Source organism: Hoplias malabaricus, chromosome 11, assembly GCF_029633855.1.
Source record: "Hoplias malabaricus isolate fHopMal1 chromosome 11, fHopMal1.hap1, whole genome shotgun sequence".
Taxonomy (NCBI): domain Eukaryota; kingdom Metazoa; phylum Chordata; class Actinopteri; order Characiformes; family Erythrinidae; genus Hoplias; species Hoplias malabaricus.
The window spans coordinates 23332524-23352728 of NC_089810.1; the positions used below are offsets into that span (position 1 = coordinate 23332524).

At 43.6% G+C, this 20205-nt stretch overlaps 1 protein-coding gene across 3 annotated transcripts in view; it reads right to left on the reverse strand.

Annotated features, from left to right (window-relative positions):
• Positions 1-3301: 3301 nt before the first annotated feature.
• Positions 3302-20205, reverse strand: part of znf423 (zinc finger protein 423) — a 205940-nt gene continuing 189036 nt past the window's right edge. For all 3 annotated transcript variants that reach the window (XM_066685676.1, XM_066685675.1, XM_066685674.1), the window contains one exon: positions 3302-4148. In XM_066685676.1, the coding sequence (XP_066541773.1) occupies positions 4119-4148 (30 nt within the window). In that variant the 3' untranslated portion in view covers positions 3302-4118. The remainder of the gene's footprint in view (positions 4149-20205) is intronic.

Here is a 20205-nt window from a genome sequence, read left to right on the forward strand (position 1 = left end):
TATGTATTGAATAATTCTTATGTCATTGGGGCTCTCTGCTGCAAGCATTAAAGCAAAATAATTTAAGCATTAAGATAAAAAAGATTTTTCATCTCAATGTGACTGCCCTGGTAAAATAATATAAGAAATACATTATTAAAATAATAAAAAGGATGACACCAAAACAAATCTTCAGCCTGAATTTACGTACACCCTGCCACATTTCTAGCCTAAAGTAGTTAGTACTTTTTTCTCCACTATATATACGAGTTTGTAGACTCCCCTTACAATCAGTGAACTTAAAAGCATGAAAACAAATGGAACACCCATATCTGACCCATATTTAAGAAATGCTGTATGAGCATCGCCCCCTCCAGGGTGTATTCCCGCCTTGCGCCCAATGATTCCAGGTAGGCTCTGGACCCACCGTGACTCTGAACTGGATAAGCGGTTACAGATAATGAATGAATGAATGAATGAATGTATGAGCATCTGTCAAAACTTTTTGCCGTATTTTGTTGTCTTCCCATGTCCATGTTTATTCTTCCCATGTCCCCCATTTCATCTGGCCTACATGCCTCATGGGCTGACAGCACTTGAGCATCTGACTCCCTTTGCCACAAGGGCCATATATACACCACATTATGGCCACATTTTAATTTTTTTTGGCAACTTTTGGCCCAGCTGCACTTTGCCATGGCAACTGAAGCATATCTTTGCCTGAAGTGAGGTACTTTTGGTTTACAAATACATTCTGTAATTTTACCAATATCCTACACACTTAGTAGTTGCTCTGCATAATTTGTCTGTCTCGTTTTACCCAATGGTCATGAGCCTCACAGAGGTATGATTTGGGTGCTGGATCATTCATTGCTGCTGTGATATTGAAATGGTGTTGGCGGTGGTGTCTTAGTGAATGTTTATGATACAAGTGGATCAGACACAGCAGTGCAGCTGGAGTTTTTAAACACTGATCTGATTCACTATTAGAAAATACTGACCTTGTTTATCCACATTGTGTTGTAAGAGACATTATCGTTGAGTCCTTTGTTGTGCCTTCAGTGGTCACAGAACGTTGGCCACAGGCTGCTGTTGGCTGTATATTTCAGATTAGGGACAATTCTCAGACCAGTATCACAGGAGTTTGATACTATGTGGTCAGGCGAGCTGATAAAATGGACAATGAGTGTGTCAACAAAGAGGTCGTAAGGTTTTGACTGATCAGTGTAGGACTAATGCTATCGTGGTGTGTAAACTCCTTATCATAGAAAAATGATATTTCTCAGAAGAATGATTTTCAATTATTTAAGTGTTGGTGTTTCCTTATAAGCCATCAGTATGTTAAACAGCTCAATGTGTAACTTTACAGGAAGCTGAAACAAGAATTAGGGTAAACCCCGTTTGTTCAATCAGTGAAGACAAAGTAAAGACAAAGTGAGACAGCAAGCTGACTACATAGGTTAGTACCATAGTATTTTATTTTTATTAATGTTATCTGTGTTATTATATAAGGCTAGCATTCTAGCTAGCTCTGTGGACTCAGGCTATTGTTTCTTCTACTTAGCTAACAAAATAGCTGCCTGAGGGTCTAAATCTTTGCAATTTATTGCTAAAGAGCATCTTACACTGTAGGACTATTCAAAACTAGTGAACTAAAAAGATAACTAGCTAGCCGTTTGATTGAGTAACATTACCACTTCAGTAAAATTAGCAGAAGACGGATGATTGCTCATGCAATCACTGAAGTGAGCCTATATGTTGTCTTTAAAGGTTTGACAAAGGTTTGGTTAACATGCTGTCTCAGCTGAAACATGCCCAGTGTCTTTATTAACATTAGCTGGTATTGTTCAGTCTGTAGGCCTCTTGTCTGTTTTGAGGTTGAGGTCTAAAGTTATAGTAAATAATATGTTGGGCTCGGCTCCTCTCCAGAGTGGTCCTGGGTGCTGTGGTGTATCGATGTGTTCCGATGGCTGATTTCTGGGAATGGTACCGACCTTCTGTCCAGCAGAAATGATGAGGCTCAGTGGCTGAACCAGCTGCTTAAACACATGGATGCAATTAAAGCAGAAACTCTGTGCAATAGCAAAATAGGAACCGCAGCTTTAAATAGACATTTCTCTGTCTCCAGTGTAGATCAGCTGCATTTTATTAAACTCACTACCAAACTGTGCTGCATTTTCAGTGGAAATCTTACTCTTTTAGCTTCAGTATGAAACTCAGGACACATAATAGTGTTAAGTAATTGTAATGACTGTAAGGAAATATGCACCTACCATACAGTTTATTCCCTATATGAGTGAAGTGAGTGTTTTTTTAAGTACAGCTCATTAATTTTTGTGAGCTATAAATGTAGATCTTATAGGATGGCCCACATAAGAGTATTGAAGGTGGTTCCAGGACAATGCATTTAGAATGGTTACTCTCCAATATGGTCTAGGCTTAATCCCTGCCCAGGAAGTCTATCATACATAATTTATAGTGATATTTTAGCTCTGGCCATGTGTGTCCACTCTATTTGTGGTAACTAGATCAAAATGTAACGGAAAAATAATATTTTTTAGTTCTAGTAAACAGTGTGTGTGTGTGATTGGCAGGTTGGGACATATACGCTTTCCTTTATAAACTATATATCATAAAACAAACAATGTGTAAAGCAAATAACTCAAATTGTTTAATTTACAAGATTTTTGGAATACCGCTATGTGTCCGTTTATCATTAAAGTCTCAGAATAAAGGGCAGCTGGCCTGAAAGTATGACATTATGATAGCAAATGAATGAAAAAAAATTGAGATGAGACTCATAATAAACTGCATGCTAAAGTTGTTCATTACTCTTCAGTTCTGGGGCTGGTGTTTGCATATTGTGGCAAACTTGAAAGCGTCACTGTCCTTGTATATCTACAGGATACGGCACAGGAAAAGCAAACAATATATATATATTTAAATATTTATGTAAATTAATGCAATATTTTCACCAGACTGATCCTGGTGTTTTTAAACTTATTTAACTTATATAATAAACATATAATGTGTAACAATGTATTGTTCCAGACATGATACATGCTACTAGTGTTTAATTACAACAAACTGAGATCATGTATATCTAGAGCTAGTATGTGGTGTGTTTGTGTTGTGTGAGTGCTCCAATTGGTGTAAATGTAAAGGAGCGAGAGAGAGAGAGAGAGAGAGAGAGAGAGAGAGAGAGAGAGAGAGAGAGAGAGAGAGAGAGAGAGAGAGAACACTGAGGTATTACGCTGCAGAGCTGCATGCTGATCCCTGTCTGTGTTGGAGAAAGAAACAACAGAAACGTACATTCCCTTTATTCATGATTCATTTATTTGTTTATTTTCAACTGTACTAGTTTTATTGCAATCTGGTTAATTCACATTTAAAAAGCAGACATCATCCAGTTGAACTGAAATCGATGATATTCATTTTTACAACAACCATAAGGCCCATGAACTGCAAAATCCCATCAAAACCATTACGTTTTTGTCAATTTATATGTTTTTTGTCTTTTTTTACTGTAATTAGAAAAACAAAAATATATAACAATAATAATAGAAAGGGAAAAAAAGATATTACGACTGGCAAGCATTCACAACACAGCACAAGTACCTATTTACTGCAAGAAATAAAAGGTACATAAACCAAGAGGGGGATAAAAAGAAACACATTAAAGAAAAAAAAATGGCACCTATGAAGTTTTCTGTTTTTATACAAGAAGCAACAGAAGACAAGGTAAGTGAAGCATTTCTAGAGACTAAAATCAGAGACAGAGGGGCATTTCTCTTCCTTTTTTCCCCTTCTGTTTTTCTTTTGTTCCAAGAAAAGAGAAAAAGAAAAAGAAAGAAAAAAAAAGGAACGCACAAACGCGAGGCAGGGACGATAAAAAATACTGCACGTAGAATACCTTTTTCTCTCCTTTTCCCCCCCTCTCCTTTTCTTTTTTTAATAGCATATCCCATTAATATTCATTCCCCACCGTTCGTAATAGCTGCGCCTGGTGGCGGAATCGTTAGAGTTTTACATGTGAGTAGCAAATGACACTTTGATTGGCTGTGATGTTGAAATGGTCGTCCCCCACCGGGCGAGGGTCGGGGGTCCGGCTGAAACGGGGCGTCCCACCGAGGCCGCTCTCACTGCGCGTGCTGGCTCAGTGTGTGGTTCTGCACAGGAAGACAGGAGAACACATGAGGAGAGAAATAATAAGCTACGTGCCCACACCTTCACCCCCCCTCCCTCCATCCATTTCTCTCTCCAGCCACCCGCCAGCCCTGTCTGTCCATCTTAGGGCCAGCACCCCCTCTCTCCCTCTTTCATAGGGGAGTACCTGCTCTGTAGCCACAGGCCTACTTTCCTTTCTTTCCCTTTCGTTCCTTTCAATCTTCCCCCTCCCTGCTTTATATTATGTGTCGATTCACGCACACACTGTATCTTTACATGCAAACATTCTTCTTCATCTGCCTCGCAAACGGCAGCCGTCATATTATATTTATCTCATATTTGCTTTGCCTGGCTTTTCATCCGCAGCAACCCACAACAATCATTTGTTTATACAGATCTAGGAGTCGTGCATCTGTTTTGATACTCGTTTATGAATATTTTAGAGCATCTTCTCAATACCTTACGAGACCCACATTCTATGGACTCTTGAGCACAAGGCATAAATTGGTAATCGCACAGGAAGCACCTCTGGTGGAAGGGAAAGTGAGATGTAAATGCATAGTCATTTCTGTTACGCCACGCTTTAACTGACTGTAAGCCTGATACGACACTGTGTAGAGGAACAAGACCTTCTGCAAAGGACTGTACGGAACAAAGGCCTGGAAGAAGGAGGCCTGCGACGGCTCACGTCTCCCACTGGCCCGACCGGACAGCTCTTTGAAGCGAGGCCGCCGCTGTGACCATGAAGGGTTAATCTGTAATAAGAGCAGATATGCAGGAGCTTGGTGGGCATTGTGTTGGGGAGATTTCTCTCCGGCTGCTTTTTTTTCCCCCATGCGCTTCTCCTCGGACCATAAACCCAATTCCCAGAGAAGAGCGGGCAATCATCCCCCTCTCTTCCCCCTCAAAGCTGCTTTCCAAGATTAATCTCTCCATGAGAGATAGGCTGTGTTTTGTGCCCCAATATGAAGAGGGAAAAAACAGAACGGGGGAGAGAGAGAGAGAGGGGGGGGAGCATGCGGGATTAAACATGGTTTTCCGTTGATAAATACTTATTCTTTGGCTCTTATCTGAGCGCGCATGGTTTTTTTTTTTTGGTTTTTTTCTCCCTTCATTTTTTTATTTTGCAAATGACTGCTGGCAAAAGGGCCACATGATTCCAGAGGAGGGCCTAGCCACTGGGATTAAAACCTCAGATTGCAGAGTCTTTCAGGCTGCCCTCATCTTTCTTCCCCCCTTTCCTGCTTTTCTCGACACACACTCCTCTTCCCCTCTGGCCCCACCCTGTACAGGAGGGAGAGGAGAGGAGCGCAAGAGGAGGAGGAAGAGGAGGAGAGAAGGAGGGGAGGAGGTCTCTCTCCAGCGAGGAGGCGCATCTCTCTGGGAGCCACTGACCCCATTATGAGAGCAAACCACTTTTTAGCACAGCTCCTCACTGCCTGCACCGCCGGCCCCGGCCAGCAGAGGTCAGCCTCGCCTCTCAATCTAGGCCTGGATTCCTTTGCCAAAACATTCCGAGCTGCAGCATCTCACACAAAACACAAACACCTAAAATAAAATAATCCTGTAGCCCAGCTTTCCTTCAGAACAGGGGCCACAACGGCAGCAGTCCGAACACTGCACTACTGCTTTGTCCAGCTGCGCGTGTCTGTGTTTACACATGCACTTTACGATCTGATCATTATGTGTTTCCTCTGGAATCGAGGGTTTTGATAAGCAGATTGTGCCCCTTTTTAATTATTTGTGAACATTTCTGGCCTCAGAAACTATAGTGAGGTCATGTACTTGTTTTGGAAGATTAGTTCAACAATACAAACTCCACTCTGACTCGTCCCACAAATACTGGACAAGGCTCCAACTCTCCAGAGAACACAGCTCCACTGCTTTACACCCCAGCGCTAGAGGCGGGGGCATCTGTCCGTCCACAAAGAGTGCACCTCAAGGTCACTGATTAGCAGAGCTGTGCATATGTAGTAGTTTATGTTAGTGTATTTAAATGATGAACTGTGTAACATTCCAGAAAAAAGCAGAAATCATAGTCCAGTTCTATAAAAGGGCACCATAACAGCACTGCTCCACAGTGACAAAACACCACACAGCACTTTTATGATATAGGCTATAATATATCTGAACCCTGTACCCATGAACCAATCCCCTGAGACAAAGTCCTGTATGTTGTAGTCAAATTAAAACATTAACACTGTTCTTTTTTGTCTTTGCCTTATGACAGTTTTGGGAGGAAAAAGAGAAAAAAAAAAACATTCAGAAAATAAAGTCTGAATTATTTAGAGAGTAAAGCCAGAATATTCTGAGAAACACTGCGCAATATGAATTATCTAAATATTTAGATAGCGATCAGACTCCTAGTTTCGGTGCCAGTTTACTGTTAATTGTGAAAAAAAGCAGGCAAGCGAAGAGCCAGAGAACAGAATTATTTATTAATTGCTTCCATCAATGCAGCCACTGACTGTCAAACCCTCCACTCAAAGTTCAGCTTCTACGGAATACTAGAGCTGGCTCCTCCCTGTCACACACACTTGGACCTCATTAAACATCCTTTACTGGACTCTCACCTTGTTATCATATGATTTGCTCTCCCTGGGTTATTGTATCTACGCCCATTCAATTTACTACGATTTTGCTTTGTCCTTTTGTATACTGTATTTCTATTAACCATGTGGGGTCTAAGGACATTTTCTCAACTTTTTGTAAATCTTCATTCAAATCTTAAGCTCACATTTACATACACTTCACGTCCAATTTTGAAATTCACCTTTAAAGCACATGGATTATACCTGTATTACCCACATGTTTTATATCAAAATGTTCCAAACAATCTCAGCTCACTCATTAAGAGATGCTCATGTGACCTCGAGCACTGTATGAAGAGATAATCTGTCTCTAACACTGAAAAATCCGATTTTAGTGAAAACATCCCTTTACTTGTGTGGTTTAATTGTTTTGTGATTGAAATGGCTTCATCAGAGTCTTAGGGTCACAAAAATAGGGGATTGTATGAATTAAATACTGTATAAATGTGTAATAAACATCTAAAATTAAATTTAGTAAAATTGTTAATTTAGTAACAGTGCCATCTCTCACTCTACAGCACAAAGTGTTCATTCAACTTTGCGCTTCATTTTAACTGCACTGTGTTATGGCTAAGATATTAATAGAAACATCACGAAATATTTTGACAAGCCGCTGTGTTCTTCGACCCCAGAGGGTTAAATCTCTGCATTTGCCTCTTACTCCTGTGTCCGAGTGTTACACTGACTACGATGCATACGGCTTGTGTTTATTGTATGAGTCCATACGCCATAATGTGTTGGAGCCTCAGTAGCTGCAGTGAGGCTGGGCACGGCTGAGTTCCGCTCCCACTGGATCGATCATTTTCAGAATCCTTCTGATTGTTTCCTGTGAAACTACATGTCCACTTCGGAATAAACATGTAAAAGTTCTTACACAACAGTTTCATCATTCACATGTAACAATCTGGTTCTTAGTATCCATTTATTTGACAAACCTAGATTATATAACTTTCACTCTAAACGATGGTCTGCTCCATAGTTGCTGTGAAACTATCTGAATTCATTCTCAGAATTTGTTTTTGTTTTTTTCCCTACGCTGGGGCCCAACATTCCATCGCATTGCTTTTACACATTTAACATTGGAAAATGGCTGATGTCCAAATTTCATAATTCATAATAACAAACATAATTAACAATATACTTTAAATAATACTCTTTCTTTTTCATATAAATCTGAAATTGTGAAGAAGGGGAAAAAACCATCAGAACTAATACTGCAAAGTTTCCATTCATTTGTTCCAACCACAACACAACTGTCCTACACTAGACAGAGAAGAAAACCTCTACACAGAATGTATGTAGCCCCAAATATAACGATTAGTAAACCATTAGAGCAGATAGTCACCCTGTTGTTTCTGGTAAAAATATGCTTTCATACGGGCTGTGGAACCATGTTTCTTCCAAATCCCCCAACAAAAATGTAGTGGAGGCTGTTTTGACCAGAAAAAGCCACACTTTGTTACACACTGTCAACCACATTCACAAATTCCCTGTTTAAAAATGCACAGCTATGCTAGCTGGCTAATCCGTTTCTCACATTGTGACATGTGATACAAACAAAGTCATTAGAGAGTGAATGGAAAAAGCACGGATGACATTTGGAGCTATTGGGAGGTCATGACTACAGAAAAAAAAACTGTAACACTATGCAATAAGGGTACATTAGTTAATGGTACTTAAGAAGGTTTTAAGTATTAAGCATTAATACATGATTAAGTAATGACAGAAACAAGAACCATCATTATTTTAGGGGTTAATAAAATCCTAAAAGAGTGTCTGTTAATGCTGGAGCTTGTTTATTAACATTACTTAATGATTCATTGTGACATCACCTTACCATTTAGTAATGGGAATTAAGAGAGTAATTATTATTACACATTATTGTAAAGTGCTACCAACAAATCTATACTTTAGGAATGAAAATATGTCAAATGTCCAAAATAAATATGCTATTTTTTCAAAGTGCTCTGATTTGAAATAACTGGTTTTACTAGTCATACTTTTTACTGCATCAGAAAATAAATCTCTGTCATAATTCAGTGGGCAACATTGAACATGCCTTTTATAAAATCATTAACCAGTTACAGATTTTCAATAGCATTCTAAACTGCATTTAAAAATCTACTAAGATCTACTAAGACTTTATGATCACGTTGATGGATATAGAATGGCTTCTGTAAGGAACCAACTGTGAGAGGGGGAGAACTCACCTGGAATTGTGACTCAAATTTGAATCCTGTTATAAAAAGATTTCATTTGAAATTAAAGGTCACATGGTAAACAGTGTTATGGTCTGAGGCGAGGGGCTGTGGTTGGTTGCTATGGCCTTGGTAATGGTTTCATTATATTAAAGATAACAGTTCTATCAAAACCTTTTGCTGATTACATTTTTGTGGCTATAAAAGTGCTCTCTGTGTGTATGTGTTTCTCATGCAGGTGCAGTGGGTTGTGTGGAGCTCTATTGATTTGCAGGAGGAGGGATTGAGAGGCAGTGCTGCTCCCAGGGGTCCAGGGTGGTGGGAGGTGGGGGTTGGGGGGTTACACCGCTACTGCAGTGGCCTGATGGAAACTGCACAGTGTGAGTGGAGGGGTTTAGAGAGCCCCACAAAACAAACAGCCAACCTCTCTCTCTCTCTCTCTCTCTCTGTCTCTCTCTCTCTCTCTCTCTCTCTGTCTCTCTCTCTCTCTCTCTCTCTCTCTCTCTCTCTCTCTCACACACACACACACACACAGATATACAGATGTATACATCCCCTGGGACACTGCACACACTTAACACTCTGCAACAGTGCACGCAATCACACACTGTGCACAAGAACTGCTTACTATCATCCTGATCACACACTAACACCTCACCCCTTTTCTGCTCTGCTGCAGTGTATACACACACTCACACACACACACAGACACCCATGTCCAGCAGCATCTTTGTGCGGCGTGCGGCCGATGCGGAGGCGATCACGCCGGTTACACTTGTTTAAATTAGTTAATCAGTGTGTTGGAACACACACGTTTTCCAGGCCCGTCGCAGTTTGCGCTCTTCATTTGAGTGCGTCGTCGGGGGCAGCGCTATTGATCAAGCCGCAGGCGATCGATCGCTCGAATGGTGTGTGTCTCTGAATCTGATAATGACTCGCAGTATGACATCAGTGCTATGCAGCTGTAATTGATATATTCTCAGAGAGAGAGAGAGAGAGAGAGAGAGAGAGAGAGAGAGAGAAAGAGTGAAAGTGAGTGTGAGAGAGAGAGAGAGAGAGAGAGAGAGAGAGAGAGAGAGAGAGCTGTATATAATTCTATGTCCACAAACATTCCAACCAGCCGAAGCATTCAATCCATACTAATGTCGGGTAGTTCCCTAACTGATTAACGCACATCACCATCTGAACATTCAGAGACAGACTGAGCCAAATGGGTAGATCATTCTAAAACACGGAATGAACGTGGATCGGGTGGAAAATTCTAAACTATTGTGAATAGAGGAGACATTCTTAAATGCTGTTCATGAATGAGAACATTCTAGAACAGTGCAGATGTGTGGAGAGCCCTTTGGAAGAACGTGGATGTGTGGGGAATCTTGTAGAAGAATGTGGATGTGTGAAGAACCCTGTTGACCAGTGTGGATGTGTGGAGAACCCTTCAGACCAGTGTGAATGTGTGGTGAACTCTGTAGAAGAACATGGATGTGTGGAGCACCCTGTAGATGAACGTGGATGTGTGGAGAAACTTGTAGAAGAATGTATATGTCTGGAGAACCCTGTAGACCAATGTGGATGTGTGGAGAACCCTGTAGACCAGTGTGGATTTAAGGAGAACCCTGTAGACCAGTGTGGAGAACCCTGTAGACCAGTGTTAATGTGTGGAGAACCCTGTAGACGAATGTGGATGTGTGGAGAACCCTGTAGACGAACGTGGATGTGTGGAGAAACTTGTAGAACAATGTATATGTCTGGAGAACCCTGTAGACCAGTGTGGATTTGAGGAGAACCCTGTAGACCAGTGTGGAGAGCCCTGTAGACCAGTGTGGATTTGAGGAGAACCCTGTAGACCAGTGTGGAGAGCCCTGTAGACCAGTGTGGATGTGTGGAGAACCATGTAGACCAATGCTGATGTGTGGAGAACCCTGTAGAACCTTGTGGATGAGTAAAATAGGAACTGGAATGACTCTGGAATGGCTTTGTCTAGTTAGAGAAGGGGGTCATGTCTGTGTTTATGTGGTTGGAACTGACGCGACGGAATTGTGTGTAGTAAAACGCTGCTCAAGACCGAGACCACTGGCCTAGAGGAAGAAGCACTACCACAGTCGGATGATTTTAAGACGGCATGAATAGCTGTGCTGTTCTCCAGGCTGGGCCTTAAGCCTGAGCTGGTGCTACCTGCCTGCGTCTTCATAAGCATCTCCCTAGTCTTGCACCGCTGCACACAGCCGCCCAACACACTGCCGTGCAGCACACATCTGCACCACAAGTCCTCAGTGTGGCCACTCTGGAGCTCCAGCAGGGGGGAGGCCTCGCGCTAAGCGGAACAGCCTGCCTTCGCTTCCCCCCCTCTGCTCAGCACCAGGGTGGGGGGAGTGTGCGGTGGGCAGAACAGCCCCTTGGAGCTCAGTCAATATCTACGCTGTCATTGTTTTCCTAAACTGGTTATAAAAGAGAGGCTAAATCCTGCGGAGCTGCGCACTCCTGGGAAATATGGCCCAGTCGCATTACTAATGCAGAGACCGCCAGACTGCTGCACCCGCTAAGGGGAGGGGGGTGGAGGGGGGGGGGGGTGGAGGTTTGGGGGGAAGAGGGAGAGAGGGAGGGCAATGGAGAGATAAAGAAAAAAAAAATCAAATCTGCGTTTCCCAACACTGCCTCTTTTCACACACAGAGCATGTACACGCTGCCGGACCGGAGCTGCTGTCATGTCACTTTCAATCAGGGTTCTCTGTGTGTGTGTGTGTGTGTGTGTGCGTGCGCCGCAGGGCCCCTGGCTCCCGGCTCTGTGGTGCCCCCTGGGGACAGTGCGGAGTCGGTGAGACTGTAATGTGTTGGCTAGCTCTGTTGAAACAGAAAAAGAGAAAGAGATGGAGAGAGAGAAACAGAGAGAGACAAATGCGAGCAGTGTGCTGGCTGCAGAGTGGATGTAGTGTGAGTTGTGGAGCTGTGGATAGTCTCCTGTCAGCTGTCTGAGCCTGTCGACTTCACTGCTATTAAGTTACACTATAGTTTGGAAACACAAAACCTACAGCTGTTTTTTAACCACTTTTTAAAAAAATCATTAATTCATTCATTGTCCGTAACTGCTTATCTGGTTCAGGGTCGAGATGGGTCCGGAGCCTACACGGAATCACTGGGCGCAAGGCGGGACCACACCCTGGAGGGGGCGCCAGTACTTCACAGGGTGACACACACTCACGCATTCACTCACACCTATGGAAACATTTGAGTCGCCTATCCACCTACCAATGTGTGTTTTTGGACTGTGGGAAGAAACCAGAGCACCCGGAGGAAACCCACGCGGACACAGGGAGAACACACCAAATTGTGTTCACACTGTGGAGGCCCTTTTTTAACATTTGTTAGAAGTTGAGAAATCTTCACACATTATAAAGCCTGAACTACTAACACCACTACATTTTTACTACACAAGATGTAGAAAGAAATCTGTGCTTCAGCCCTCATTGGTTTAGTGGTGTAATTGCAACACAGACACCAACTCACAAGTACAAACTCTCCTTCATACATATCCATAGGATGGAATCCAAAAGAGCTGAAATGCCCTGGCTCTGTCTGGGTTGTTAGGACACATCCCTCATGCCAGCCAAATCAGGCGACTGTTAGGTGACATAACAGAACTGGCAGCGACAGCTCAATAAGAGGGCAGCTGCCTACACACGTCTCGGAGGAAGCATGTGGTAGCCTACATCCTACATCATTTTCATGTAGGCATAGGGGTCATTTTAGGGTAAAGGTTTGATGGTGGGTGAGCAGCAAGGAACAGGTGCTGAAACGTTCACATTCACATGAACTAATTATCTTAGCATCACTATCACAAGAATAACAGCAGAGGTATGTGCTGATATTGTGACTTCATAGCAATAACCTAATTTATAACTGTTTCTGACCAGTGGAGGATGGGTCCCTCTTGTGAGTCTTGGTCCCTCCCATGGTCTCCTCCTTTAAAAAGCATTATTATCAAATTTAATATGATTTAAATGGAAACTGGTCATTTAGAACAGGGCTGCTGAGACAGGGGGAGTATGGGGCTGTGGTGTTAGATCCTTGTGGTATTTTGACCAAAGATAATTCTGTAAGACCCCTTTAAACCTGTTACTTGACCACAGTGCAATAACAACACAGTCCAAGACCAGGCTTAATCCCAGTGTGGAAACTGACTCTATAACTCTATAAACCATGCACACTGTACGCCACACATTGATCACATGCTGGACACAACCTTAAAAGCAAGACGTGAGCAGCGCTCTCCGCCAGTCTCTCTGTGGTCCTGGGTCTGGAGACTGGACACAAACAGGAAGAGGAAACACTGAGGCTGGCAGGACAGAGACTGAGACTGTGTTAGAGACAGAAAGAGAGAGCATGGTGGGGAGTGGTGGGGGCAGTGTGTGTGTGTGTGTGTGTGTGTGTGTGTGTGTAGCTTTTGCTCTCAGGACGCAGGCCTGTCCCTCTCTGCTCTGTTTTTAACACAAAATGAAAAATCACCTTCGCCGCCTGGTGCACTTTAGTGCGGCTTATTTTTAGACCCACTTGACAGTCTTCCAAGGGCCGGAGACTAACAGATGGACTGTCTTAAAGCTTCATATGCTCCCAGCTCTCACCTCCCAGAGACAGGAAACTCACTTGGGAGCGTGCTACAAATAAACGGCCCCCTGCCCTGCTCCTGGATTCCCTCTCCCCACATACACACACAGGCCAGCCTGCACCCAGCTTGTCCAGCTCCTGCCCATGTCCCTGTTCCCCTGCTCGGTGGCAGTGTCCTGTTTCACCAGGGTACACTGCAGCCTGCCCCCTGCGCACTAACCCAAGGGGACTTCCTCCGGCCCCTGCTGCTGCAGCTTAGTACTGCCAGCACTGGACTTTCATACCACTGACGTATATACACAGCCATACAACACAAACACAAACACAAGTCAGACATGTGATCATACATATGCTACAAACTACACATCATAAACTCTGAAGTAACAACACACAAGCCTAAGATCACCATGTTTAATTGCAAGTGTTAGCTAGAGCGGTATGAAGCAGGGGTGGCTTGCCATAAGAGGGCACTAGGGCACTGCCCTCCAAGGTGAAAACATAATTATTTTGGCAAAATAATTAACTAATTATTTGTGATATAAGTATGTAAAATATAATAAATATTGAAAAAAGGATCTCAGTGCAGAAGCCAATCAGAAACTGTTGCTGAGGAAACAAATAATTATTGCCAATCAGGGTCCTCGAATCTGACCCTCCCGGGGCATTTCATTTCTTGCCCCAAAGAGGAGATTCCGGTAATGCACCATATATTTGAGCACACTGCAGCCGCAATTTATGATAATTGTTATAAATATTAGTCTGCTGATAGCTATTATATCCATTAATAATGACTGTATGTGTTAAATGATATTGACATGGTTGTTGAAACCCCACCTAGAATATAATACACCAGCTGCCACTGGTATAAAGCTTTCCAGAATTAGACAATGAAGCAATGGATTTCTCTGAAGGTGCAACATCCAATTAACTTTGAATAGAGTAGAATTAGTGATTGTGATGTCACACTCTACATCAATTACATCAATAGCTGGCCTCACTACTGCTTTTGTGGCTTTATGCAATCAAATTCTCACAGCATCATGTTCTGATGTCTAGTGTCTAACAACATGCAAACAAACAAACAAAATCACTCACTTGACTGTAGCTGTTTTTCCTTGTTAAGTAAGAGCAGACAAAAATCTGCAGGTGAAATTATTCATGGTTCTCTCGCTACACTTTACAACACACTGGCCCTGACCTACTGCTCTATTCTGCTAGCTCAGAGCAGTCTGCTGGCACTCTTCTCACACACAGCCCTCATACGCTACACTCCCTCACATAATATCAAACACCTGCACATATACACACACACAAGTGCCTCTGTCCCGCACTTGTCTGATGAGAACACATTTTTCAGGCAATTAGTCGTCCAATTATTCTGAACAAATGAAGCAGCTTAGGGATGTATCTTAAGAAATGGATTTCCTAGTGGCTAATAAGCTAGTTTTTAAATGTCAACACATAGCGGAGGACAGAGACAGAATCAGACGCTCTCAGATACACTCACATGTAGACAAAGCCCACTGCATATGTGTGCTTGTGTGTGTGTGTGAGGGAGTGACAGATGAGCTGGATGGTCCCAGACGAGCCGTGTCATGGGTGACAGCGCCGCGGTAGGCTAAAGCTATGCCACGCTACGCTAACTGTGTTCCGCTGCTCAGAGCCGCACCGGAGTACACACACTGCCTTTCCGTGTCACAGCCACAACACAACCCTGCCTTCCTCCAGGGAACACGGCACTTATACTACAATCCAGCACTAAACGCAGAGAGAGAGAGAGAGAGGGGGGGGGGGGGAAATAAAACGGAGAGGAAAGGTTGAGAGGGACAGAGAGGATTGAGATGGAGTGAATGAAAGAAAGAATTAGTAGGTGGGCAATAACCAGTGCCTTATGCTGTACAATACACTAGACTTATGTGTGTGGGGGAGAGCGAGTGCGAGAGAGAGTGAGAGAGAGAGAGAGAGAGAGAGACTGCTATCAGCTCTGTGAAATTTAGTGTACTGTTAGATTTGCTGCTGAACAGAGAATGTTAAAATGTTAGACACCCCTACCTGTGTGTGTGTGTGTGTGTGAGAATGAGAATGAGAATATGTATGCCAACACAATGTAAGACCCCTTCCTGTGTAATGTGCGTATGTGTGCATGTGTATGTGTATGTGTGAGAAGTGTAAGAACCCTACCTGTGTGTGTGAAAGTGTGTGTGTGAAGGACCCCTGCCTGTGTGTGCTCTCTATGCGAGAGATCATTAGAGGAGCATACCAGCACATAATGTACAGTGTGATTACTCCAGGAGCTCTCCACCCCTACAGTCTACCAGACAGTGCACACACACACGCGCACGCACACACAGGGCCATTACACCATAACAGTGTGCTTCCTCTAACAGCATGCCACCCAACAGTGCACTTCTATTAAAACTTAAATTCATGCTTCACATCTCTAGCAACCCACCCATATTTTACATATATTTTTTTCGTACTGTCGATAATATATATTCATGGTATTATTTCTGAAGTTTGTGTTAGATATGAAAAGATATCTGTACATTTAAAGCCCTATCTGTACACATCATTCCTATTCATCTTCTTCCCATATGTCCCTAAAACTTTTTATCAGTGCTACTGATAAAAGAAGTTCACAAGGTCATCTGGTGCGCTCTGAAGAAAATGGATGAAAAAATGAATATATTAAACCCATTAATGTTATACAAGTATCCAACTTTACTTTCAGTATTGTGGAGTTCCACAGTAGTGTGGAACCTTGTGCCTAAGTTCATTGCCCATTTGTAGTTCTACAGTTACAGACCGCAGTGCACCACACCTGTTGCTCTGCATACTTTGTTTGTTTGTGCTGCTGGAGGTTTTAAAGCCCTCAGTGTCACCCCTGGCCTGAGAATAGTCCACCAACCAAAAATATCCAGCCGACAGAAGGACTAGAGGACGACCAACACACACTGTGCAGCAACAAACGAGCTCCTGTCTCTGACTTTACATCTACAAGGTGGACCAATGAGGTAGGTGTGTCTAACAGAGTGGACAGTGAGTGGACACAGGGTTTAATAACTCCAGTACGGGCTGACGTCTCCGTTATGCTCTGCTATGTTCAGTGGGGTTGAGAGAACAATAAAACAAGGTGGCTGTTTTTAATGTTATGGCTCTACTGTGCATTTCAAACTATATGAAGTCATTTCTCATATTGTTTCTAATGATTTCAGTGTTATTAATGTGCTATACAGGAGTCAGCAATGTGGGGGTTGTAAATATAAAGGTGAAGATCCAGATTTGCTCACTCTTCTGAGGTGTTCTCCTTATGGAACTGTGATAAGCAATTCTGCGGCTCAAACAAATTAAGGTAGGATAAATATGATATAAATTCTAGCCTGTTAACCACATGCCTAATTATTAACCCTCTCAGGGCTGGATAGTTCTCCCAATGTCATATTATTAAGTGGTTTTAAGTGTATGTTCGTGTGCTTTGTGTTTAGAACAGTGAAAGTCATCTGGGTGACAGCATTCTGCCTCATATGTCACTGTCACAGGGCTGACAGTTACGGTCCCAGTCTGGCAACCCACACACCAGACGACAACACGGCACGCAGCGCAGCGCTGTAGCACCAACACACACACCCTGCTCAACTGTCACTCCGACTGGGGCACAGACACTTGGACAGGCGAGTCTATTTTGTCTCTTCTCTCTCTCTCTCTCTCTCTCATGTTGAGTCTGTCCTGATCTCCCTCTCTGTTTTCTGTGTGTCACAGATAGAACGATGAAAACAATGGCAGCCGCAGAAAGCGGAGGGCTAAAGAAGTGAGTGGCAGATATGAGAACAAGCTTTACCCTGGCCCCAGCGGATCCTCTTCCCCCTTCTCTCTTTCCTCCCTCCTGCCCTCTTTCTTTCCTTCCCTCCCTCCTTCCATCTCTCACTCTCCGCCCCTCCTTCCCGTTCTCTCTCTCTCACCACTCCTCAAATTATTCAATTTAGAGCAGACACCACATCTCCCTGCGTGCCAAGCTGCTGAAGTTTACTCTCTCTCTCTTTGGCGTTCTGTCTCGCTCACTCTCTCCATCTCTATATTCCTCCACCCTCTTATAGCTCGCCAGCCCGAGCAGCGGCGTTCCTGAACGAATCGTGTGGGTGCCCATGTCTTTCAAAAGTGTGGAGAATTTGCAAAGTGATGCATAGTTTATCATTATTCATTACACACACACATGCAGACACGCGCGCAAGACACACACAGCGCCCCGAACCGGTGTCCCATGTCGTAATAAAATGAATGTGAACGTCTTGATTTTCTCTGAAGATTAGTGTAGCTCCCATGGAGCGCGGGTTTGATTTGAATTCACCAGGCCACAATCTCGTCTGAGGCTCTGTCTCAGCAAGGGCAGGGGAACAAAACAACAACAAAAACAGGTAAACAACTTAAACATGTCCCCTCCTGCTCAGGCTTACTTCAGTGCCAGGCAGCCGGCCACTGTGTGTGTGTGCGAATCTGAGTGTGTGTGTTCCCCTAATGCCCCGACAAACTGTCTTCACACATACTGCACCATCACTTATCCTCCCATACTCCATGATCTCACTGTCTGCATACCAAAGGAGATGAAACATTAGAAGCACAAACAAAAACCAAATAACTGGATAATCGGATCATTCCATTACTAAAAGAGTGATATCACTGACTTATTTCCATTATTAACCCTGTCTGGCCCAGCACATCTGTGCGTCTGTGATGCACCCAAAGATTTTAGCTTTAATAATTTAGACTGAGGCTCATTGGACTGTTACCTGGAGAGATGGAGCTCCATCCAATGCCTTTGGGATGAGCTAGAGTGGCTTTTATGATCTGTATATTAATTCATTCATTATCTGTAACTGCTTATCCAGTTCAGGGTCGCGGTGGGTCTGGAGCCTACCCGGAATCATTAGGCGCAAGGTGGGAATACACCCTGGAGGGTGTACATGATCTGTAGATGCTCTCAGTAATATTCTTGTGGCTGGATTCCAACAAATCCTCACAAAAAAAATTTCAATGAGTGGTCAAAGGCCTGAGATTTCACTACAGAGATTTATGAATGGGAATGGGGACTAAGCTTGCAGCAATGCTGATGAATCCAGTGCAGGGTCGCGGTGGGTCCGGAGCCTACCCGGAATCATTGGGTTCAAAGCAGGAACACACCCTGGAGAAGGTGCCAGTCCTTCACAGGGTGACACACACTCACACATTCCCTCACACACTCATACCAACGGACACTTTTGAGTCGCCAAGCCACCTACCAACGTGTGTTTTTGGACTGTGGTAGGAAACCCACACAGACACGGGGAGAACACACAGACAGAACTCCTCACAGACAGTCACCCGGAGCCGGACTTGAACCCACGACCTCCAGGTCTCTGAGCTGTGTGACTGTGACACTCCCTGCTGCGCCACTGTGCCGCCACTAAATATATTAAATATCATTTTCATGAACTGTTCACCAACTTTTTGGAAGCTGAAACACCTATAAACCACCTACCGTGGGGAGCTCATATGTTTCACTTCATCAGTAAAGAAGAGCCTCTTCTTCCTAAGAGACTATGGCTAGTTAGTTGCTGGGCTGAGGCTGACTTGGTCAATCACAGCAGAAGCACTGTCTGTTATGCTTAAAAACGACAGCTGTCCTGAATCAAACTTCTGTGTTTTCAGCCACCAGTTTGTCCTTTATACAGTTGGCCGCAAATACTGCATGTTAGCTAACTAGCTTTCATTAATACAGCACATTTACTGCTTGGGTCACGTCAAGCTCATTTGTTTTCTGAGTGAAATTAGTCAGAAGTTGCCCCTCTCTCTCTCTCTCTCTCTCTGAAAATTTGAAACCCAAATAAATGTTATTTCTGAAGCTGATAGAGGACAGTGCCCTAATTTTTAGTGATAAAATACAGCACAGAAGATGCTACTGCTGCTAGAAATGGGAAGCAAGAGCATGTCCACAAACTTTAGCCACATGATATGGCCTCCTCAACATTTCTGTCTCAGCATTAAAGGGTTAATGGATAAGAAAGCTTCTGTTACGGAGAAGGTCTCGTATGTGCCCTGAAGCTTGCAGTGAAAGCTCAGATAAACAGCAATGCTGCTCCTGGACTTGTAATGGTGGCTTTTGTGTACGTGGCTCTAGGCTGAGGTGTCTGTGGGCTATTGTGAGTGAGGACGTGAGTGTGTGTGTGTGTGTGTGCTCTCCTCAGCCCAGCGCTCATAGCTTTAGCTCCAGCTACTGCCCATACTGCAGTCCCTGGGCTACACCTCTAGTAGCCAGCCAATCAACAGTGAAGGGGGATTTGGGGAAAATGTGTGTGTGTGTGTGTGTGTGTGTGTGTGTGTGTGTGTGTGTGTGTGTGTGTGTGTGTGTATGTGTGTGTGTGTGTGTGTGTGTGTGCGCGTGTGTTGGGGTTAGGGGTCTGAAGAGAGCCCCCTAGATCCCCATTCTAATAAAACACTGTGCCATTCCACAAGCTAGGGCAGCTGGGACACGGGCAGACAGCCACGCGTGTGCGCTCTCTCTCTCTCTCTCACACACACACACACACACAATAAAACGGTACATCGACAGCATAAACCTAACAATATCTACAGCAATCATAAAGCTGATACCTACAAGCTCTAAGATAAGCCCTCAGCATTCCATCAAAAGCTGT